This window comes from Oculina patagonica, chromosome 6 (genome assembly GCF_052425735.1).
Source record: "Oculina patagonica isolate OP01 chromosome 6, crgOcupat, whole genome shotgun sequence".
Taxonomy (NCBI): Eukaryota; Metazoa; Cnidaria; class Anthozoa; order Scleractinia; family Oculinidae; genus Oculina; species Oculina patagonica.
The window spans coordinates 8,655,366-8,672,203 of record NC_135763.1 but is presented as its reverse complement, the minus strand read 5'-3'; the positions used below and the strand labels follow the sequence as shown (position 1 = coordinate 8,672,203).

The 16,838-nt window shown below is 38.0% G+C and overlaps 1 protein-coding gene across 1 annotated transcript in view; it reads right to left on the bottom strand.

The window, feature by feature from the left end:
* Positions 1–285: 285 nt before the first annotated feature.
* Positions 286–16,838, bottom strand: part of LOC144657768 (cullin-5-like) — a 17,833-nt gene continuing 1,280 nt past the window's right edge. Inside the window, exons 2-21 of the mRNA XM_078518118.1 lie at positions 16,255–16,354; positions 14,961–15,143; positions 14,426–14,567; positions 13,462–13,607; positions 12,677–12,757; positions 11,842–11,935; positions 11,303–11,433; positions 10,611–10,718; positions 10,069–10,133; positions 9,316–9,463; positions 8,821–8,864; positions 8,126–8,213; positions 7,224–7,344; positions 6,445–6,524; positions 5,832–5,924; positions 5,298–5,413; positions 3,090–3,135; positions 2,416–2,534; positions 2,142–2,265; positions 286–1,740 (exon numbers count right to left, since the gene is read on the bottom strand). Of these exons, the coding sequence (XP_078374244.1) occupies positions 1,546–1,740; positions 2,142–2,265; positions 2,416–2,534; positions 3,090–3,135; positions 5,298–5,413; positions 5,832–5,924; positions 6,445–6,524; positions 7,224–7,344; positions 8,126–8,213; positions 8,821–8,864; positions 9,316–9,463; positions 10,069–10,133; positions 10,611–10,718; positions 11,303–11,433; positions 11,842–11,935; positions 12,677–12,757; positions 13,462–13,607; positions 14,426–14,567; positions 14,961–15,143; positions 16,255–16,354 (2,224 nt within the window). The 3' untranslated portion in view covers positions 286–1,545. The remainder of the gene's footprint in view (positions 1,741–2,141; positions 2,266–2,415; positions 2,535–3,089; positions 3,136–5,297; positions 5,414–5,831; positions 5,925–6,444; positions 6,525–7,223; positions 7,345–8,125; positions 8,214–8,820; positions 8,865–9,315; positions 9,464–10,068; positions 10,134–10,610; positions 10,719–11,302; positions 11,434–11,841; positions 11,936–12,676; positions 12,758–13,461; positions 13,608–14,425; positions 14,568–14,960; positions 15,144–16,254; positions 16,355–16,838) is intronic.

The window sequence follows — 16,838 nt, the reverse complement described above, 5'->3', positions numbered from 1 at the left end:
CTCTACCAACTGAGCTAACCGGTCGGCGGAGGTGGGGAAAAAAAGGCTTTAATTGGAGGGTTTTTTTGCACCCTCGCAATATTCTCCCACTGCGATACAGTAACCAGGGTGACTGCTTTCGTGACGTCAATAATAACAGGGTGACGCAAACTTTCTTACAGTGAAGCCATTAACAAAGATCGTGAATTGCCCGGCAACGGACAAAGGAAAACATTTCGTGCACGGTTAAATGGAAAGAACGTTCATGCAAACGAAAGCATCTTAGTAGATCCGACAGAAGCTGAATTACAACTTTTACAAATTTCTATTTATTTTTATAAATTCCACTCAGAGTTATAGGACAATCTCCGCCACGGATGGAGTATCTTACGAGAGAGAGAATGTTAACCATCCTTGTTCCTTTTTGGTTTGTTACCTCGTTGGTGATTTAATACCTTAGTAAACTTAAAATAATTTGAGGTTATTTTATTAAGACGACATAAACGGCTGAAACGATTCCGCTCTAAATATGTCCTGATTACTACTTTCGTTGATCCAGAGGGGTTTCCATTCTTCGATTTAAATTTCCTTATCGCATGCGACAAGATTGCTTACTTGCAAGTGTCGTTTATTACACGATAAATGTCGTAGGATTTTAAAACATTTTTTAAACCTGCGACAATTGTAGAGTCGGACGATGTTATAGATAAAACTTGAATGCGATTTTGCAAGACGAGAACAGTACGCGTTACAAAAGTTGGATGTGACAAAGTTGGCCTAAAATCAAGGTTGTGTGACGCAATTACAGCCCAGTGTCACAAGTTTCAAAACAATTCTGATCTCCTCGCAAGTAATGCTGTTTAAGAGTAATAAATTGAAATATAAGAGTGGTTGAAATTCGTTTCAGGTTTGCCTCTATTTGATATTCAGTTAACCTTTTTCAAAAAAAAAAATAAACTTTCTAAGATTTAGGAAATAATTAAAGAACGTTTGAGCCGTTTTGACAGTAGTCAGGAACAAAAACTTTCCGAGATTAAATCTGAGCGCAATCAGAGAGCAGTCTCGCACACATAGACTGCAATCCTTCTCACCAGCGGTTTACAAAGTCGACGCTGGAAAGGACGTACGTAGGCTCTGGGCAGGAGATTGATCTGAGAGTACACAGCGGTCAAACGCAAAATCCATCGCCGCTCCCGTTGCTGCCTTTTTCGCTCCCTTGAATTTTGCAAGAGTTTATAGCGAAAATGTGCATAATTATTGTAAGAAAACGTTATAAAAAAGCAGTGGCAAGCCAAATAAGTCAAATTACTAGCCGACAGACTAGATGGATAACAACTATAAAATTATCTACGCATCTGCAGCGTACATACTTGTCTTTTCAGTGACTATCTTATCTATCGTTTTGAAAGTGGAGGATTACAGAAGATTGAGACATTTACATGGGGCAGTTTTGGCGGGAATTTCGCGCGCGCGGTGCTGTGTTTGACCGCCGTGGAATCTGAGAACGAACTCGGGACTGGGTGGAATCAAAAGTCTCTTTTCTTCGTTTCATGCTCCGCTGTGTGGTTATACCACGTATAAGAATGTATTAATGTCCTCCTCGTCTCGTCTGAGGTACTTGTGGTCGATAAGCCACTCGATCTGTTCCTTGATCATCTTCTTCTGAGGAATGAACATGTTTTTAAGAATTTCGACCAGTTCAGTCTGAAGGGCGGCGTTTGTTATTCTCTTTCTCATCTTCATGATCTTCACAATCGCTTCCTGCAAGAAACAAAACAAAAAAAAATATGAACATGGCGCAAATGGCTAAAAACTGAACAAACACGGATCGTAACCCTCGAGTTTATCTTCGCAGAAGCACTCTGTTTAATGTTGCCGAATCTTAATTATTCTCCTGTTACATGTAAATAATCACTTGATCATCTGACAATCTGGTGGAAAAGTGAATTCTGAACTCGACTGACGAAGTGAAAAAATGAAACTGTCAATATCTTCGAGCCTCCGTTCACGGAGGCGTTCACCTCTAAATAGTGTGTTCCGACCACTCCATTCACACAGCCTGTTCTCCAATAAGCTGACACCCTCTTCTGTAGGCTATAGCTAGACTAATGTTTCAGGAAAGTATGATAGCCGTGACGTAAATTTAAATCAGCTTTATTTACCTGTATTCTAAGAATCCTCAGCGCTACAATTCCATCGTTTTCCTCTTGTTTGGCTTTCTCTGTCGAAAGCTGTAGTCGACCAATGAGATTGACTTTACCGCGCTTTTGAACTTTGCTGTTTTTGCTAGAGAAAATAAGAAAAGATAACCGTCAAAAGGGCTATTGGCCTCCATGAGTGAATTTTGCATTTGATTTCAAACCCTCCTAAAAGGTCTTTACCATTCATTGTTTAATTTCATGGCACTTTTCTATCTTACTGAATTCCTCAACTTACATAACAGCGAATTCTTGATTGACCCAAAATGAGGAGCTGTCGGTGAAGTCCTTTGGAGACTTGGCTTCAGGCTGACATAGAAGGATCTGTCGCTTGAGCTTGGCGAAGGCAACTAGTGACTGCAATATAAATAATTCCACGATTGTTATTACAATACACAATGAATAACTGGAGCTCGAGGTCGGGGATATTACGAAAATCAGGTAGAAAAAGGTACTAAGGAAAAGAAAAAGAAAGAAAATACAAAAGTTACTGAAATATTTGACAAAGGAAGAAATGGGAAATGGACGGTGAATAGGTCCAATGGGTTTCGAGATACCTGTTTTCGGTATAAAGAACAGACAAACTTCATCTGTTTTAAAACAGCGGAACGACTAAAAATTGTATTTGTGGTGATGGGTTCTCTTTCTCACGTCACCTGATAACTTGATTGTATCAGAAGATGTTGCGAATTACCTTATTATAGAAAATTAACGATACATGTTATTAACGCGAATTTAAAAAATTCGCGTTAATTTTATTGATGTAAACACGTTTACTATAAGGATTTAACCAGAACTTTTCTTAAATTCGCGTTAATTTTATTATGCGTAAATTTTGTTCGCGTTGTTAAAATGCTTCGTTATATTCCTATAATAAGGTAATCATTACTCCGGATAAAACGGATAACATACCCATAGCGTTCTCCTGAGTTCTGAATCTGGCAGTTCAGAAGCGAGCCTAGAAAACGAAACAAAATAAAAGTTAGAAGATCTATATTAATCAGACAACCAGACTTCCATCGTATTACCGCAAAATCGGTATTAAAATGCTCTTGAGTGTTCGAATCAGTTCTTTAAACAGCAGTGTTGTCGCTCTCGTAAGCTTGTAATGGGCCCTTTAGGACACATGGTACAAAATCCGCCAAGTTGGAGGGCAAGCTCTGCTCTGGGATATTCAAAACAAAGGAAAGTCAAGCACCCGGGGGGGGGGGGGGGGGGGTTCTCCCATATATGGGCTATATAGGTATGTGCCGCCCGATAGGGTATGATTTTTGAGGTTCTCGGTCCTTAACCCTTTCACTCCTAAACGCGCATTCAGGCGCTATTTGGAGGTGCAGTCATTGATTCACTTGTGACGTCATTAATTAGCACGTCAGTGGAATTTCGTGATAAGAATCTGATAGAGCTTGAATTGACCTTTCTACAGGACTGTTCATTTTGAATATCAGTTGCATTCTGACAGAGCTAATCAAAGAAAAACAAAATCCATTTTTGGTGCAAAATCGTTGTTAAAGAGGCCAGTACACCTGTAATTGGTCAAGGTCCCCTTTTCAGGGTTTTCCATTGATAATGTCAAAACTTTTTTGGCCAAAAGATAGGATATGAAGAGTAGAAAGTAACGAGAATAAGAAAGCGAGAAAAAAAGGAAGCAAAAGGGGCAAAAAAAAATTTGGAACGGTTCAGCAAAAAAAAAAAAAAAAAAAAAAAAAAAAAAAAAACAAGTCCAAATTTCGGCTTATGCGCATGCACCAAAGTAAAATATTCTACATTTTTACACAGAATCTATATGAAAATGTTGCTGAAGTGTGAAAAAGTGCTTCTTTAGCAACGTTGAGGTAAATTCCAGACCATAGCACCAAAATTTCAGTTTAGCGGCTAAAAAAACGCGTTTTTTGAGGAAAATGTGGGGGTCAAAGGGTTAAATAGGGTATCATTTTTGGTCCTTTTGGCATTTTGTTCCTGGTGTGATCCTTAGATAGGGTACCTATATTCTATCAGCTTTAATAAACGCCCAGATAAACGAAAAAAAGGTATCTTAAAACTGAAATACCCGTTCAAGTATTAGTAAAGCGATTTTATAAAGATTGGTGTTTGGCCGTGCGCGGTTAGCCGCTATTTGGGTCGACACAGAACGCTTCTCCTTCCCTTGAATAGGGTGTCATTTTTCGGTTTGGGGCCTTAAAAAGGGTATCAATTTTCGCTTTCTTTTTCCTTAAATAGGGTAAGGGTTTAAGAACCTTGGCGGCACACCCCTATCCGAAATTTATGGGAATACCTCCCCCCCCCCCCCGGGGTCAAGCATGACGGGTTGAAGTCACTGTGTTTCGGATGCCCCGGTGTGTAGCTTGCCCTCCAGTAAGGTGTTATTTTGTACCATGTCGACCATAAACTGCAAAGAACCCACTCTCTACTGGCCCTCTAGAGTAGCCGTTGCTATAGTGCCTATTGTTTGTTCTATTGTTTTCTCGAATGGTTGCGAGCCATTTAGAGCAGGTTTCAATTAAGTGTCGTAAAACCAAAACCAAAGTAATTACTCCGGCCAAGAGAGTATTAATCACAAAGGACACAGACAATCCAGTTAACCAATCAAAACTCGAAGCAAATACATGTAGCTGGCACGAAACGCGAGAAAACGTGCGCGAGCTAGTCACGATTGGTTTTGGGTTTTGCTCCTGATTGGCTGAAAAAGTGGCGCGAGATTTTTAAGCCAATCACTAAGCGTAGCAATGCAAAACCAAAGCAATCGCAATTAACTTTCGACACTCAAGTGAAAACCGCTCTATGTGAGAACTTGCGAGAGTCGCCCCTTTTTAACTAGGAAGAGTACAACATAGATAAAATGGTCGCTGTTTTGCACAAAAACAAGCTGATGTTTCGTGCGTTTGCCCGTCGTTGCAGCAAATTAGGGAATTGTGGGTTGTGCGAAGTGTTCATACACGAGAGCAAAATGTTGCACCATTGGTAGAAACTGGGTTACAACGAAATGTTGGTAAATAATGTTAAAGGCCGAAAAGTTTTTCGATGATTCCGACTGACAGAATTAAACGAATTCTACGATTCAGGAATCCAAGAATTATATAAGAATTAAAATAAATGCTGTCGACATTTAACCGTGCTGACCTTAAATTTTCGAATGAAATCTTCTCGTGCGGTCGCTCATTCCAGGCAAAGAGAACAGCCATTTGAAAAGTAGTTACTTCAAGGTCGAATTTTCCTATTTTATTGGCGAAGGTAATCTGCAAAAGAGAAAGCAAAGTACTCAAACTAAGAGAAACCGTGAAATCTTCACAGTTTCAAACGTTTACAAATATTTATCTAAGCATTCTTACGTCTTTCTCGTTTGTTGACAAAGAAACAGGCAAAAATGTTGCAGTTACGTATCTTCGAGGTGTCAGTCTGCCGAACTGTTGTCGTTTTTCGGTAAATCTTCGTAGAAACACTCGAAGAGTTTCTGATTCTTGCTGTCCAATCATACCATTGCACGAGAACGTGAGAATACTTTGAAACTTGTCACGTCATCATGTCGTCATCAGGATAAGTCGCGTTGCCAAGCAACATTTTTTTAGGAAGAGCGTGGGCTCAGTCAATCAAAAGGGAACGGATTCGATTGTCTCCGACTGCAGTGAACGGACAACGAAAAGAAGATTCACTTACCACTCCATTAGACATTAAATGATGCCACTGTAACTTGCGACCGCTGTGGTTCTTCCTGTAGAACTCTTCTACCTCGGGAATGTAGTCTTCAAGCTGAAGAACACAAATAAATACTTTTTTAAAAAAATACCACGTTTTCGTTATCTGCTGTCAACTGTACCGGGCAGATTTTACATATGTTCCGTATTAAATGACAACAGTAGCATTATCGGTAAAAATAATGTTATATTAACGGTCGAAAGCCGAGAAAAAAACTGGCCGCAGCGGAAACAGGAATGTTTGTTGTCTAAGTTCGCTGTGAACTACGGACTAACAATTAAGGGACTGGTGAACAGCATACAACACTGATATACGGTCGAAAAGCTCTACCTGACAGGAAATGTCAGACTACTTATTCAAAACTACAAAAAGATGCTAGGTTTCCACTTATGAATTCCGCAGATGAAATAAACCATACTGTAGCCTTCATGAATTGGCAATTTGTCTATTTTGAAAATATTGGCCTATTTCTAGGGAAAACTCTTCACATTTGTCATTTGTCGCTTATCTCACCCTGACTTTCAACGAAAGCTAAGAAAAAAAGTAAGACAAACCAATTGTCAAATAATCTTACCTCGGTAGGAAGTGAAACTGGAATTCTTTCTGAAGCTCTGGACCAAGCACCAGCATTCAAAATCTTTATGTTAACTGAGTCTGAAAGGTAAACATAATGAAAATAAGCCAGCCACTCAATCTATAAATCGAGAATAAGCAACTGGAATAAGGAGAACCAAAGTCTAAAATTGGATGGAAGTTAGCTTATATTCGACAGGGCTTATTTTCAGGGGGACGTACTTGGAATCAGAATTAAACAATGTTCATCGCCAAAGATTTGTTGAGTTTGTTATCAAGTACAACCAACGTTGATTTGCTTCCGAATTTCTCAAAACTCATGCTCAAAACAGATGACGGTGTCCCTAAGATTGATAGAGCAGTTTTCAATTGAGTGTCGTAAAACCAAAACCAAAGTAATTACTCTGGCCAATCACATAGGACACAGACAATCCAGTGAACCAATCAAAACTCGAAGCAAATACATGTAGCCGGCACGAAGCGCGGGAAAACGTGCGCGAGCGAGTCACGATTGGTTTTGGTTCTGATAAGCTGAGAAAGTGGCGTGAGATTTTTAAGCCAATCACTAAGCGTAGCAATGCAAAACCAAAGCAAACGCAATTAACTTTCGACACTCAAGTGAAAACCGCTCTAAGTGTCAATCACTTCCCCTTCTAGGCCATGGGGCTTTTTTAGTCTCAATCTCTCGCGCTTTTGCTTCACGTTCGACCACGCAGTATTGGAGAGAAGACTAAAGTACTCAATGCCTACAAAGAAACCTGTTCAGAGCCAACACAGTACCTGCAATATCGCCCTTGCTTTTGGATTCTTTTTTGAAGCCCTGATTCAGATCGTTGCTGACTTTTATGTCCTGGAACATGCGGGCTAGTTTGTTGATATAATCGGCAGGCATTCCCACATCCTGTTGGAAAAGGAAACTTGATTTATGTGTATTATAATGTCAATACATTGTCAAGCAGATAGGTGAAGAGAATACAGAGAATCATCAACAAGGGGATATTGTCTTGAAGAACTACTTAATTCTCAGAACTAAAAATTAAAAAGTCTTTCTTCATTTATTCTTTCTTCTTCTGCGGTTGGTACTTGAATGCAGGTCAAAAGTAGTTGGTACACTTGTTAAAGCGATCTTTTCATTATACAAAATATTTTTGTACAACTCTCCTTGCAGTGCCGTAGCATGGGAAAAAAATTGGCTTACAAAAAATAGAAATATTCAAAAGTAGAACAGTGATAACAACATATCTGATCAATGATTTTAGTCCGTTAAAAATTGCTGGAAAATGCTACTTTAGAAACCCCAGATTTGAAAATCTCCCGGGGGAACATACATGGTATATATACATGTACCCCTGGACCCCCCTAGAAGGTTGGACCTCCAGGGCTCGTAACGTGCCCCCACCAATACATTTCACCCTGCTACAGCACTGCCTTGTAAAAGAACGGTTTTCTTAATGCTTCTTTTTCATCTCTTAACCCCCCTTCCCCCCAAGCAATGTTGACAAACATAATTATATGTTCTAATCTTGGTGAGTGGGATGGTCAATTCTCAACATTGCTTGAAGGGAAGGTGGCGAGCAGTCTACTTTCCTAGAATTGTGCTAAGTGTCACAACACTTGTAGGTAAATCATCACAGGCTGGGTGGAGAGTACATTAAGCGACCTCGTGTTGTGATGTGACTTACCCTGAGCCACTCCACCATGTTTTCTTCCATTTCACTGTCAGCTGATGTATCCAGGATCAGTCGCCTTGTCAAGTGAGCTTTGTGATACCTTAAATTGATCAAGAAAATTAACGAAATGTTGAGTTTTGATATTATTTTTCCGCTTATATGTGGTTTAAACCTTCTCTAGAATCATGTACAACTTAGGTTTTTTTCTTGGTGTTGAGCTAGTGTGCTGTGGTTTGGGCATTGTTTTTTGCCTTTTGAATCCTTTTGTCTTATGTTATTTGGCGATCCCACCATACGCAACACCAAGAAACAGCCGCAACTTTAACTTGCAAAGAAAGAAGCCTGAAAAAATACACCCGTGGCTTCAACGGAATTTGAGCCCGTGACTTCCGCGAAACCGGTGCGATGCTCTACCAACTGAACAACATGTATGAAGCCACGCACTGGGAACAAGGTCAATTGTGTGTTCAAAAAATTTGCCTTTTTGTGCAAGCTAGTGCCCTAAAAGTTTAACATGAAAGAGAAACTTAAATCGGTTGCTTGTGATGCCGAGACGTGCATGAACGTTGTCATGAAGCTTGCTTGTAAACAACTGATGCTTTACACACACACCATAGCGCTGCTGAGACAATATGCCTGCACTGTCCTAAATATACACATTACATTAAAATGCACCACAATGGATGAATGCAAAAGAAACCACATACCTCATAAAAACATCTTTGTTAATGACGTACTTTAGTACTAACAACTGCAATGGACACAAACTTAGATGAGAACAAATCCTACAAACTTGACAATGGATTGAAGGCCCTCTCCTCAACCCAGTTACATGACCAACATACAATTCCCCTTACACTAATAGATGAGTTCACTTTCAAGCAACAGGTTTCTTCTTCTTACACAAGAGTGATACAGTAAAACTTGTTTGTATTTCACACTGTTATGTTTAGTGGAGCGTTTCTTGCATGCACCTAAAATGTTTAGACGCAAAATCCCTTTATAAAGATAAACCCAAACATTTTTGAGAAAAATTCCTTTTGTTAATAACCCCACTCCCTCTAAACCGAGGACCTTGAAAATAAGCCCAACAAATTTATCTGGGACAAAAATAAGCCGAGGGCTTCATATCGAACAAAACTCATACAATCACTTCAAATGTTTTTTCATCTGCTCTTACACGCCACACAACAGAGACTTACAACATCTTTCAGTTTTGCTTGGATTTCATCAGATGTGAGCTTCTTGCTGTACGGAGTTTTCCTAAGCAGCATGTCACAGAAATTGGCCAGCAACTCTGGACAACGAGACTCTGGCTGAGTCTTGACATTCAAACCACCACTACCACCCCTAAAAAAAGAAAAAGTAGAAAATTGCACATTCAATACTTAAAAAAAGCCCCTTAGATTCCAAATTGGCCGACAATAGAAAGTTGGTCACATTCAGGTCATCTAGCCCACGCTGATAGGGCTTACCGTATTTTCTCGATTAAACGCCGGGCCCCGAATAAACGCCGGGTCTCCAAGCTATATTTGAAAATAAAGCCCTTAAACATTTATTCTTGAAGGTTTAATATGTTTTGGAAATAATGTCTTCATATGTGGCTGTCAAAAATAATAAATAAAAATCATTTCTTAGAAACATAGGGCTTGAATAAACTGCTGGAATCAAATAAACGCCGGCTCTATCGGGCCAAGTTTGAGAAAATACGGTATTCCAGCTTTCATAACATAAAGCGACTAGAAGCATTGCTAACATGATAGGATGCTAGTCCTTCACAGGTTAGCCAGCATATTTTTGTCAAGTTTCCCTAATAGATTACTAGTACCTGTTTATACTGCTGTGCAAAGAGAGACACTGATTGAATGGGTCACTGTTCACTTGAGACATCAGCTATTCATGAACATGTACTAAAGTAAGTGAAAAAAGGAAGAATGAAAGTATAACATGCTTACGCTTTGTTCTTGTTTGGAAGTTCCAACTTGAAAATTGTACTGTCATTCACAACTGTCTTGAATGCCTGCAATTTAAAACAAAAGTAAACCAATTATTATGTTGATTGACCTTAGAGAACAGACTACACCTCCCACGACGGAGTTTTCCGAGATTGGTTCTGAAAGTTATAACACTCCGCAGTGTCTTTGATTGGCCTTTTATTCCAGTAAGAGACACAGACTGTCATCAGAATGAAGGGTTTTTATGGTGGTTCAACTACAGGAATCTCTTCCATGGCAGATGGAATGAGTATGTCAGGAGATAAGTCTATTTTTCAAGCTACATTAATCAGTTACATGTAGAAGATAATAATATCATTATCAAAAGAGGGGATTAGTATTTATTCGTGAAAAGCGCATTTAATCATTTTTTTCAAGAAATTTGCACTACATAAACTTAAATAATTATTGTTACAAATATGGAGACACTATACTGCGCATGCAAATTAGCCAATGAGGTTTCTTGAAATCGTTACAACAAGGATTTCTGCTTAGAAACAAACCTTATCTCTAGCCGTAAGGAATCGTGGGTCATCATTGAAAGCTTCTTTGACAAGTTTACTAAATCTGTTGAACAGAGTAAGTAACTCCTCTACATATTTCTCAGAATCCTGCAGTTGAAATTGAAAATAGTTGTAAGTATACATGTACAATGAGCTCAGTAGAAGAGCGTCAGAACATGAAAAAATCATACTACAATACCGGTATCTAAGTATCCCTTAATAAACAATAAGTTGAACTTCCATTTATGAACACATCTATACAGTGGCTGAGACTTTTCATCCCAACTACACCCAGACCTTTACACTACTGACAGTAACTCATATTCATATTCAGGATGCAAAAAAATCTTGAATTCCAGCTTGCCTGGGGCAGTTGCATGTTTTTGTCTCAATTTATTTTTCTTTAAAATTTAGTCAGCAGACAACTTTGCCTGTGCCTTTGCCCGTCAGACAGATGAGGATGAAAAGTTACTTTCCTGGCAGGAAAAATTACTTGTCCCGGATGACCCGACAGCACTTTTTTTAGCCTGGTTATTGAAATTTCCTTAAAACAGCCAGGTTGTTTACTATAGAGGGGTTCAAAGTGACTCCTTTATAAAGTAGTTTGAAGAATCAAGAATTGTGGTTTTCTTGAGTGAAATGGTCTCACAAAATCAATCAGAATATCGGAAAATATTAATATATTTACTTACAGAAGTAATGGTATCAGCAGATGCTTTCATGTCGTCAAGCCCTGTGGTGACAATGTAAGACTCTAGATTGGCTATCATGGGATCCACTCCCCCTCGCACACGATCCATCAGCTGGAACATCAGTAGAAGTTCTGTACAAAGAGAAAATGCTTATTTGCTATTTGAATTAAAATTAAAAAAACTTTCTTCAAACTCATTTACACTGTACAGCCATGTAACGTTATGGTTACTTTTTTGTGTACGCGTACAAGTTTCAATTTTTCTCCAAAAAAATATAACATAATATATATAATATTATACAAATGTACAAACTATAAATTTAGACATATGACATTTAAATTCTTAATTTAGTCATTGATTCATTTACCAACTACTAGTTTGGTGCCAAGAAATATATTTAAAAGAAACTCGCCCACTAGGAGATCAGATGTTGCCTTGTTGCAGTTAGCTTATAAAAGGGAGAAATACGAGCATGTAATTTTAATTTTGTAAATTTAAGAGTTAATTGCACACTTGTTAGTTTAAAAACACACACTCACTCTCAGTTTCATTAGCAGCAATCATTCCTGGGCATTCAGCCAATATGGTCTCCTTGAAACTTCCAACCAGGACATTTACACAGCGGTCTGTGAGCTATAAAAACAGGACATTGATCAGGTTAATTAAAGGTGCATTCATGAGCACAACTGAGCATGGAAAGCTAAATAAAAATTAATGGTCTTCTTTGTTTTACATTACGAAACTAGTGGGCCAAGGATATTAAAGGGATGTTATTATGAGTTTTGCAAGCACCAGGTTTTGATCCCAATTTGAAAAAATCAAGTAGATGTCTTCTTATTCTGCCCTTGTGTCTTGAAAAAAAATCACTAGAAACTATTCTATTTTACTTCCTCCTAATCCTACTCCCTTTAGCATGATTAGAAAGAATACAACATGAACTCAATTATAGTCAGTAGCTGGTAGATTTATCACGCATAGTTAAAGATGATTTCCAGTCCGTACTGCACAGACTCAGGGTTTGTTTTCATTTTTGTTTTGAATTCGTTGAAACGTTACACTTCGGTGATAGCGTACATAAAGTTTTTTAGTTCGCATTACGGATCGTTTCGTTCAAGAATTCACGATGAGCTAAAACGTCCGTTTGAAATACCGTCAAGCTTCTTTTACTCGTTATTATTGTTTTGCAAGGATATCTGGTGTTAATAATGAAGAAAAAGGTAAGTTTTGTCCCGGAATTTTTATTTTTGCTAGTAAACATTCTTCTGTTTGTGAGACTCACAAACATTGCAGGCGGAGATTGCGCAGTACGGACTGGAAATCATCTTTAAATGGCTAAACAACATATTCAGTAATCAATATTGATAGATAACATACCACTGACACAGAGTCGCAGCCTTTTCTTGTTTCAAGGTACCGAACAGCTCGCTGTTCCTCCTCTTTTAACTTCATTTCAGCCTTTGTTTAGCAAAACAGCAAAATTATTAGGTACTCATAAGCATTGTTTAGCCCCTTACATTACTACAATTTCAAGCAGAAAGGTGATAAAATAAAGAAATTTCAATTTCCAACTAAGGCACAAATTCTTAGAAATAAGAAAAGAAAATTAAAACAGGCAAGATGTGAGAAGAGTCCACTTTGAATTCGTCATTTTTCTGTGTGCACTTCTATCATGTTCTTAAAAAATCCTGCCTCCTAATATATAATTTGTCAATGTCCCGTACATGTTATTATTATATTATATGTATAATTCCTTAATAAGGCAGAAAAACACTAAAAAAAATGATAATGATATTAATAAAAAGGAACAAGAATGGTTAACTCTTCAAGCCCCAATCATGACCAGCATCTAATTTCTCCTGACAATATCATTGTCTGATCAAACATACAGGTAATGAGAAAGAATGAAATGATCACAATAGATGAAATGTCTTGATGTTTAAACAACAGTGAGGAGAATATGTATTTTGATACTGGGTCTTGAAGGGTTAAGATAAGATGACAGGATTGAAATTGGCAACCGACCTAACTGACCTAAAAATTTAGGTTACATTTTTCAAGATCCACCATACATGACATAGCCCCTTTAAACTTGTGGTCAGGTCAGATAATGAATCAGAATTATCAACAGCAAAAAGGAGAGGCCCCTAATCAATTCTTACATATTTCATGTAATTTTGCACTCCATTTTCTTGAAGGTATGCAGCAGCCTGTGTTTTGTAGAATTCCTCTGTAGCCTCAAGGTAAGCCTTCTCAAAGTTCTCTCTGTAGATCCTGAGCTTGTCCAAAATTTCTGAACTAAGATTAACTGCAAACCACAGCAAAGCATGTTATTTACTACTACACGTAAACATTTTTAATTACAAGTTTCAGCAGAAACCTTTATGGGTTGATCTATCCTTACCAGTTTCTGGTTTCATGCATATTGTTCATTGTTCAAGGATGAAAATTGATGACTTAAAATCAATTACCGTATTTTCTCGATTAAACGCCGGACCCCGATTAAACGCCGGCCTCGTATAAACGCCGGGTCAAAATTGCTAGTTTTTAAATAAACGCCAGCGGCGTTTGTTTGAGGTCCCAGCGTTTATTTAAGGTCAAGCTAACAAGTAAATATATTCTGTTTGTCACAAATCTTTATTGCAACATAAACCATTCAATCCTATAGAAAATAATCACCCTTGGATATACCCAGGGACAGTTTTTCGGGGCAGAACGAAGAGAAAAATCGTCCCGCCTTGACAAACTGCCCCTTGGTCTCGAAAATCGGCAACAATAAATAAATCTGAAAAATTGGCAGAAAGTTGCAGTCCGTTAATAAACGCCGGGCCCTGATTAAACGCCGGCTTCAAATAAACGCCGGGTTCACCAAGCTAAGTTTAAAATAATCACCGGGGGCGTTTAATTGAGAAAATACGGTACATGTATAGCAGTTCCCTTCACCTGTGAGACCCACGTCTTAGATGCATAAATTTCGCAAATGACACACAAATAATACGTCCCTTTGGACACACAAACAATTTTTAAGCGATGACATCAGCGTGGAATGCCTTACATGTATGACTGCAAGTTTGTCTATAAGTTTGTCAGCAGAAGATTTTATTTACTAGATGAAATTACCCATACCATACGATTCTCTCACTCCAATAACCAGCTGAGAGTCAAAAGCTTCTCCATTCCTCTCTGCGTGAACCAGCTTCATGGCACTTGACTGTAATCTTGATTTGATTGCACAGAATATACCCTCATTCCAACTGTCAAGCATTAACTAGCAAAAGGAAACACACCAATCAAATGATAAGAACATGACATCCTAGATTCTTCTTTGACACACTGCAAAGCCTTTTTAAGCTGGCAGTCTTGTGGGTTAATTTGTAGTGGAGCAGCATAATGAGACTAACTCACCAAGGTTGCCTTATTCTTGACCAAGATACCCAAAAAACCTCTATCCTATCCTACAAACAGTCATTACTAACAGTAATATATCAAACATGAGACACAGTGTTTCATCAGGATATTCAAACACTGAAAAGAGAGTTGAAAATACAACACGCACAGCAGAGTATTTTTGACGAGATTCAAAAATCTAATGTATGCTAATTAAGATCCTTTTATCCAAACCTCCTTCATGAGTATGAGAACTACATGTACAGTACTGTACCTTCTGAACAGTAATGCCATCAGTTAGTGGCCTTTTGCTCGCTCCTCCGCCAGCTTTCCCCTGTAAGTTGGACTCCAAAGTGCCAAAAGGTTTTGGCAGGTAGTTACATTGAGTAAAAAACTTGGACCACTCGCTAATATAGGCACGTAACAATGTGGAATCATCTTCATGCTTCAGCACACGCTGCAAGTCAGAATGCATAGTACATTTTTCAAAGTCTGAGAACTGTAACTGTGCCATTTGTATAGGTAATCACATGATTTTTCTCGTACAATTTGGGATAAATCAGCACAAGTAAATTTTTCAAAGGCTAACAAAATTGCACAAGCCCGTAGGTTGAGTGCAATTTGTAGTCTTTGAAAAATTTACGAGTGCTGATTTATCCCAAACTGTACGAGAAAAATCATGTGATTACTTGTTAATAATACACATACAAAAATTTCACTTGAAGTGGATGACAAACAAAACGTGTTCAGTGGCTTACCTTTCCGATTCGTTCTTAAACATAACGGAGTTGCCGGGCTTTGTAAAATCCAGATACCGCTTGGGAATTTTAAATCTCTCTGTCATACATTATCAGGTGCTTTTATCCTTATTCAGTTGTATTGGTTTGGGCTGAAATGTCCAACTTCAATTCACACTTGTAATCTTTCTTCTTTACGAGCCGTCGTGTAAGAAAATCCACGTTTGGTAGCTTTCAGTAGTTTCGTAAAGCCTCTCTTGTGCTGTGCAAACGTCCAATTGCTAGTAGTTTGGTTTATATACCATTCTTATAACTTTCGTTAAAATCGGTAAAACTTTTCATGAATCATTATGTTTTGCTCGATTTTTGCTCCCTCAAACACTCCGACATTGGCCGACATTTTGTTTTGACGCGCTTTCCGACTTTCCTGTCAATCAATTTAATTTCAACTTTCTGCACTCAATTTCAACTTTTTGCACTCAATTTCAACTTTCTGCACTGTTTGGGATTAATTGACGTGCTCTCAGCCAATGAGCATGCAAGAGTTTTTGTATGTATATTATTAGCTCATTAACAATAATTTTGAATCTCTAGAAAAATGGCCCGTATTTTTAAGTGGCTATAACATCACTCAAAATTACAGATTATGATGCATTTCAAAACAATGTGAACATTTTCTAAATCACTGTAAAAAATTGTTTTAAAATTCTTGTCTTATAACAAATACAATGCATTCCTTTTTCATTTGCTTTCCAACTAAAGTTTCAGAGAATTATTTTAGCTAAACATTTGGTAATCACCCTATAGAGCTCTATACTGTAAACACCATACCTCTTGCACTTGTTTAATGAAGGTAGTGACTTCATCTTTCAAAGCTTTATATACTTTTTGTGGTCCTTTCTCGTCCCAGTTACAGACTTTATGGACATCCCTACATTGCAGAACGTTAAATTAAACACAAAGGTACACTACAAAAAGGACCTCCTACAACATTCAACAGCATCTAAAAACATGCCAATTTCTTTATTTGTCCAAGGGAGTGACAACTAAACCTTTCAGAAAAGATAAATGGCAAATCAGTATACTTTGGACATGAACTTTAAGTGAGTTTTGATTGCCCTGGTTTTATGTTATCAGATGGTATGGCATTTGCATGCTGTGATTGGCAAATGTTATCAATCTGTTTGGTTTAGAATACTTTTTATTTTTTATGAATGACAAATTTTCAGTTATTACATCATTCACGGATTATCAGGAAATGTGCCTTGGTATTTCCTGGTAAGTATGTTCCTTGAAATTGATTGGCTAATGAAGTGTGTTCCTTCAGAACAGTTTTTCCCTTTCTGGATATTGAGAGCACAAAATCTGAGCAGAAGTATATTGTGTGTATACTGAGGGCCTATTTTAGGGGGTCG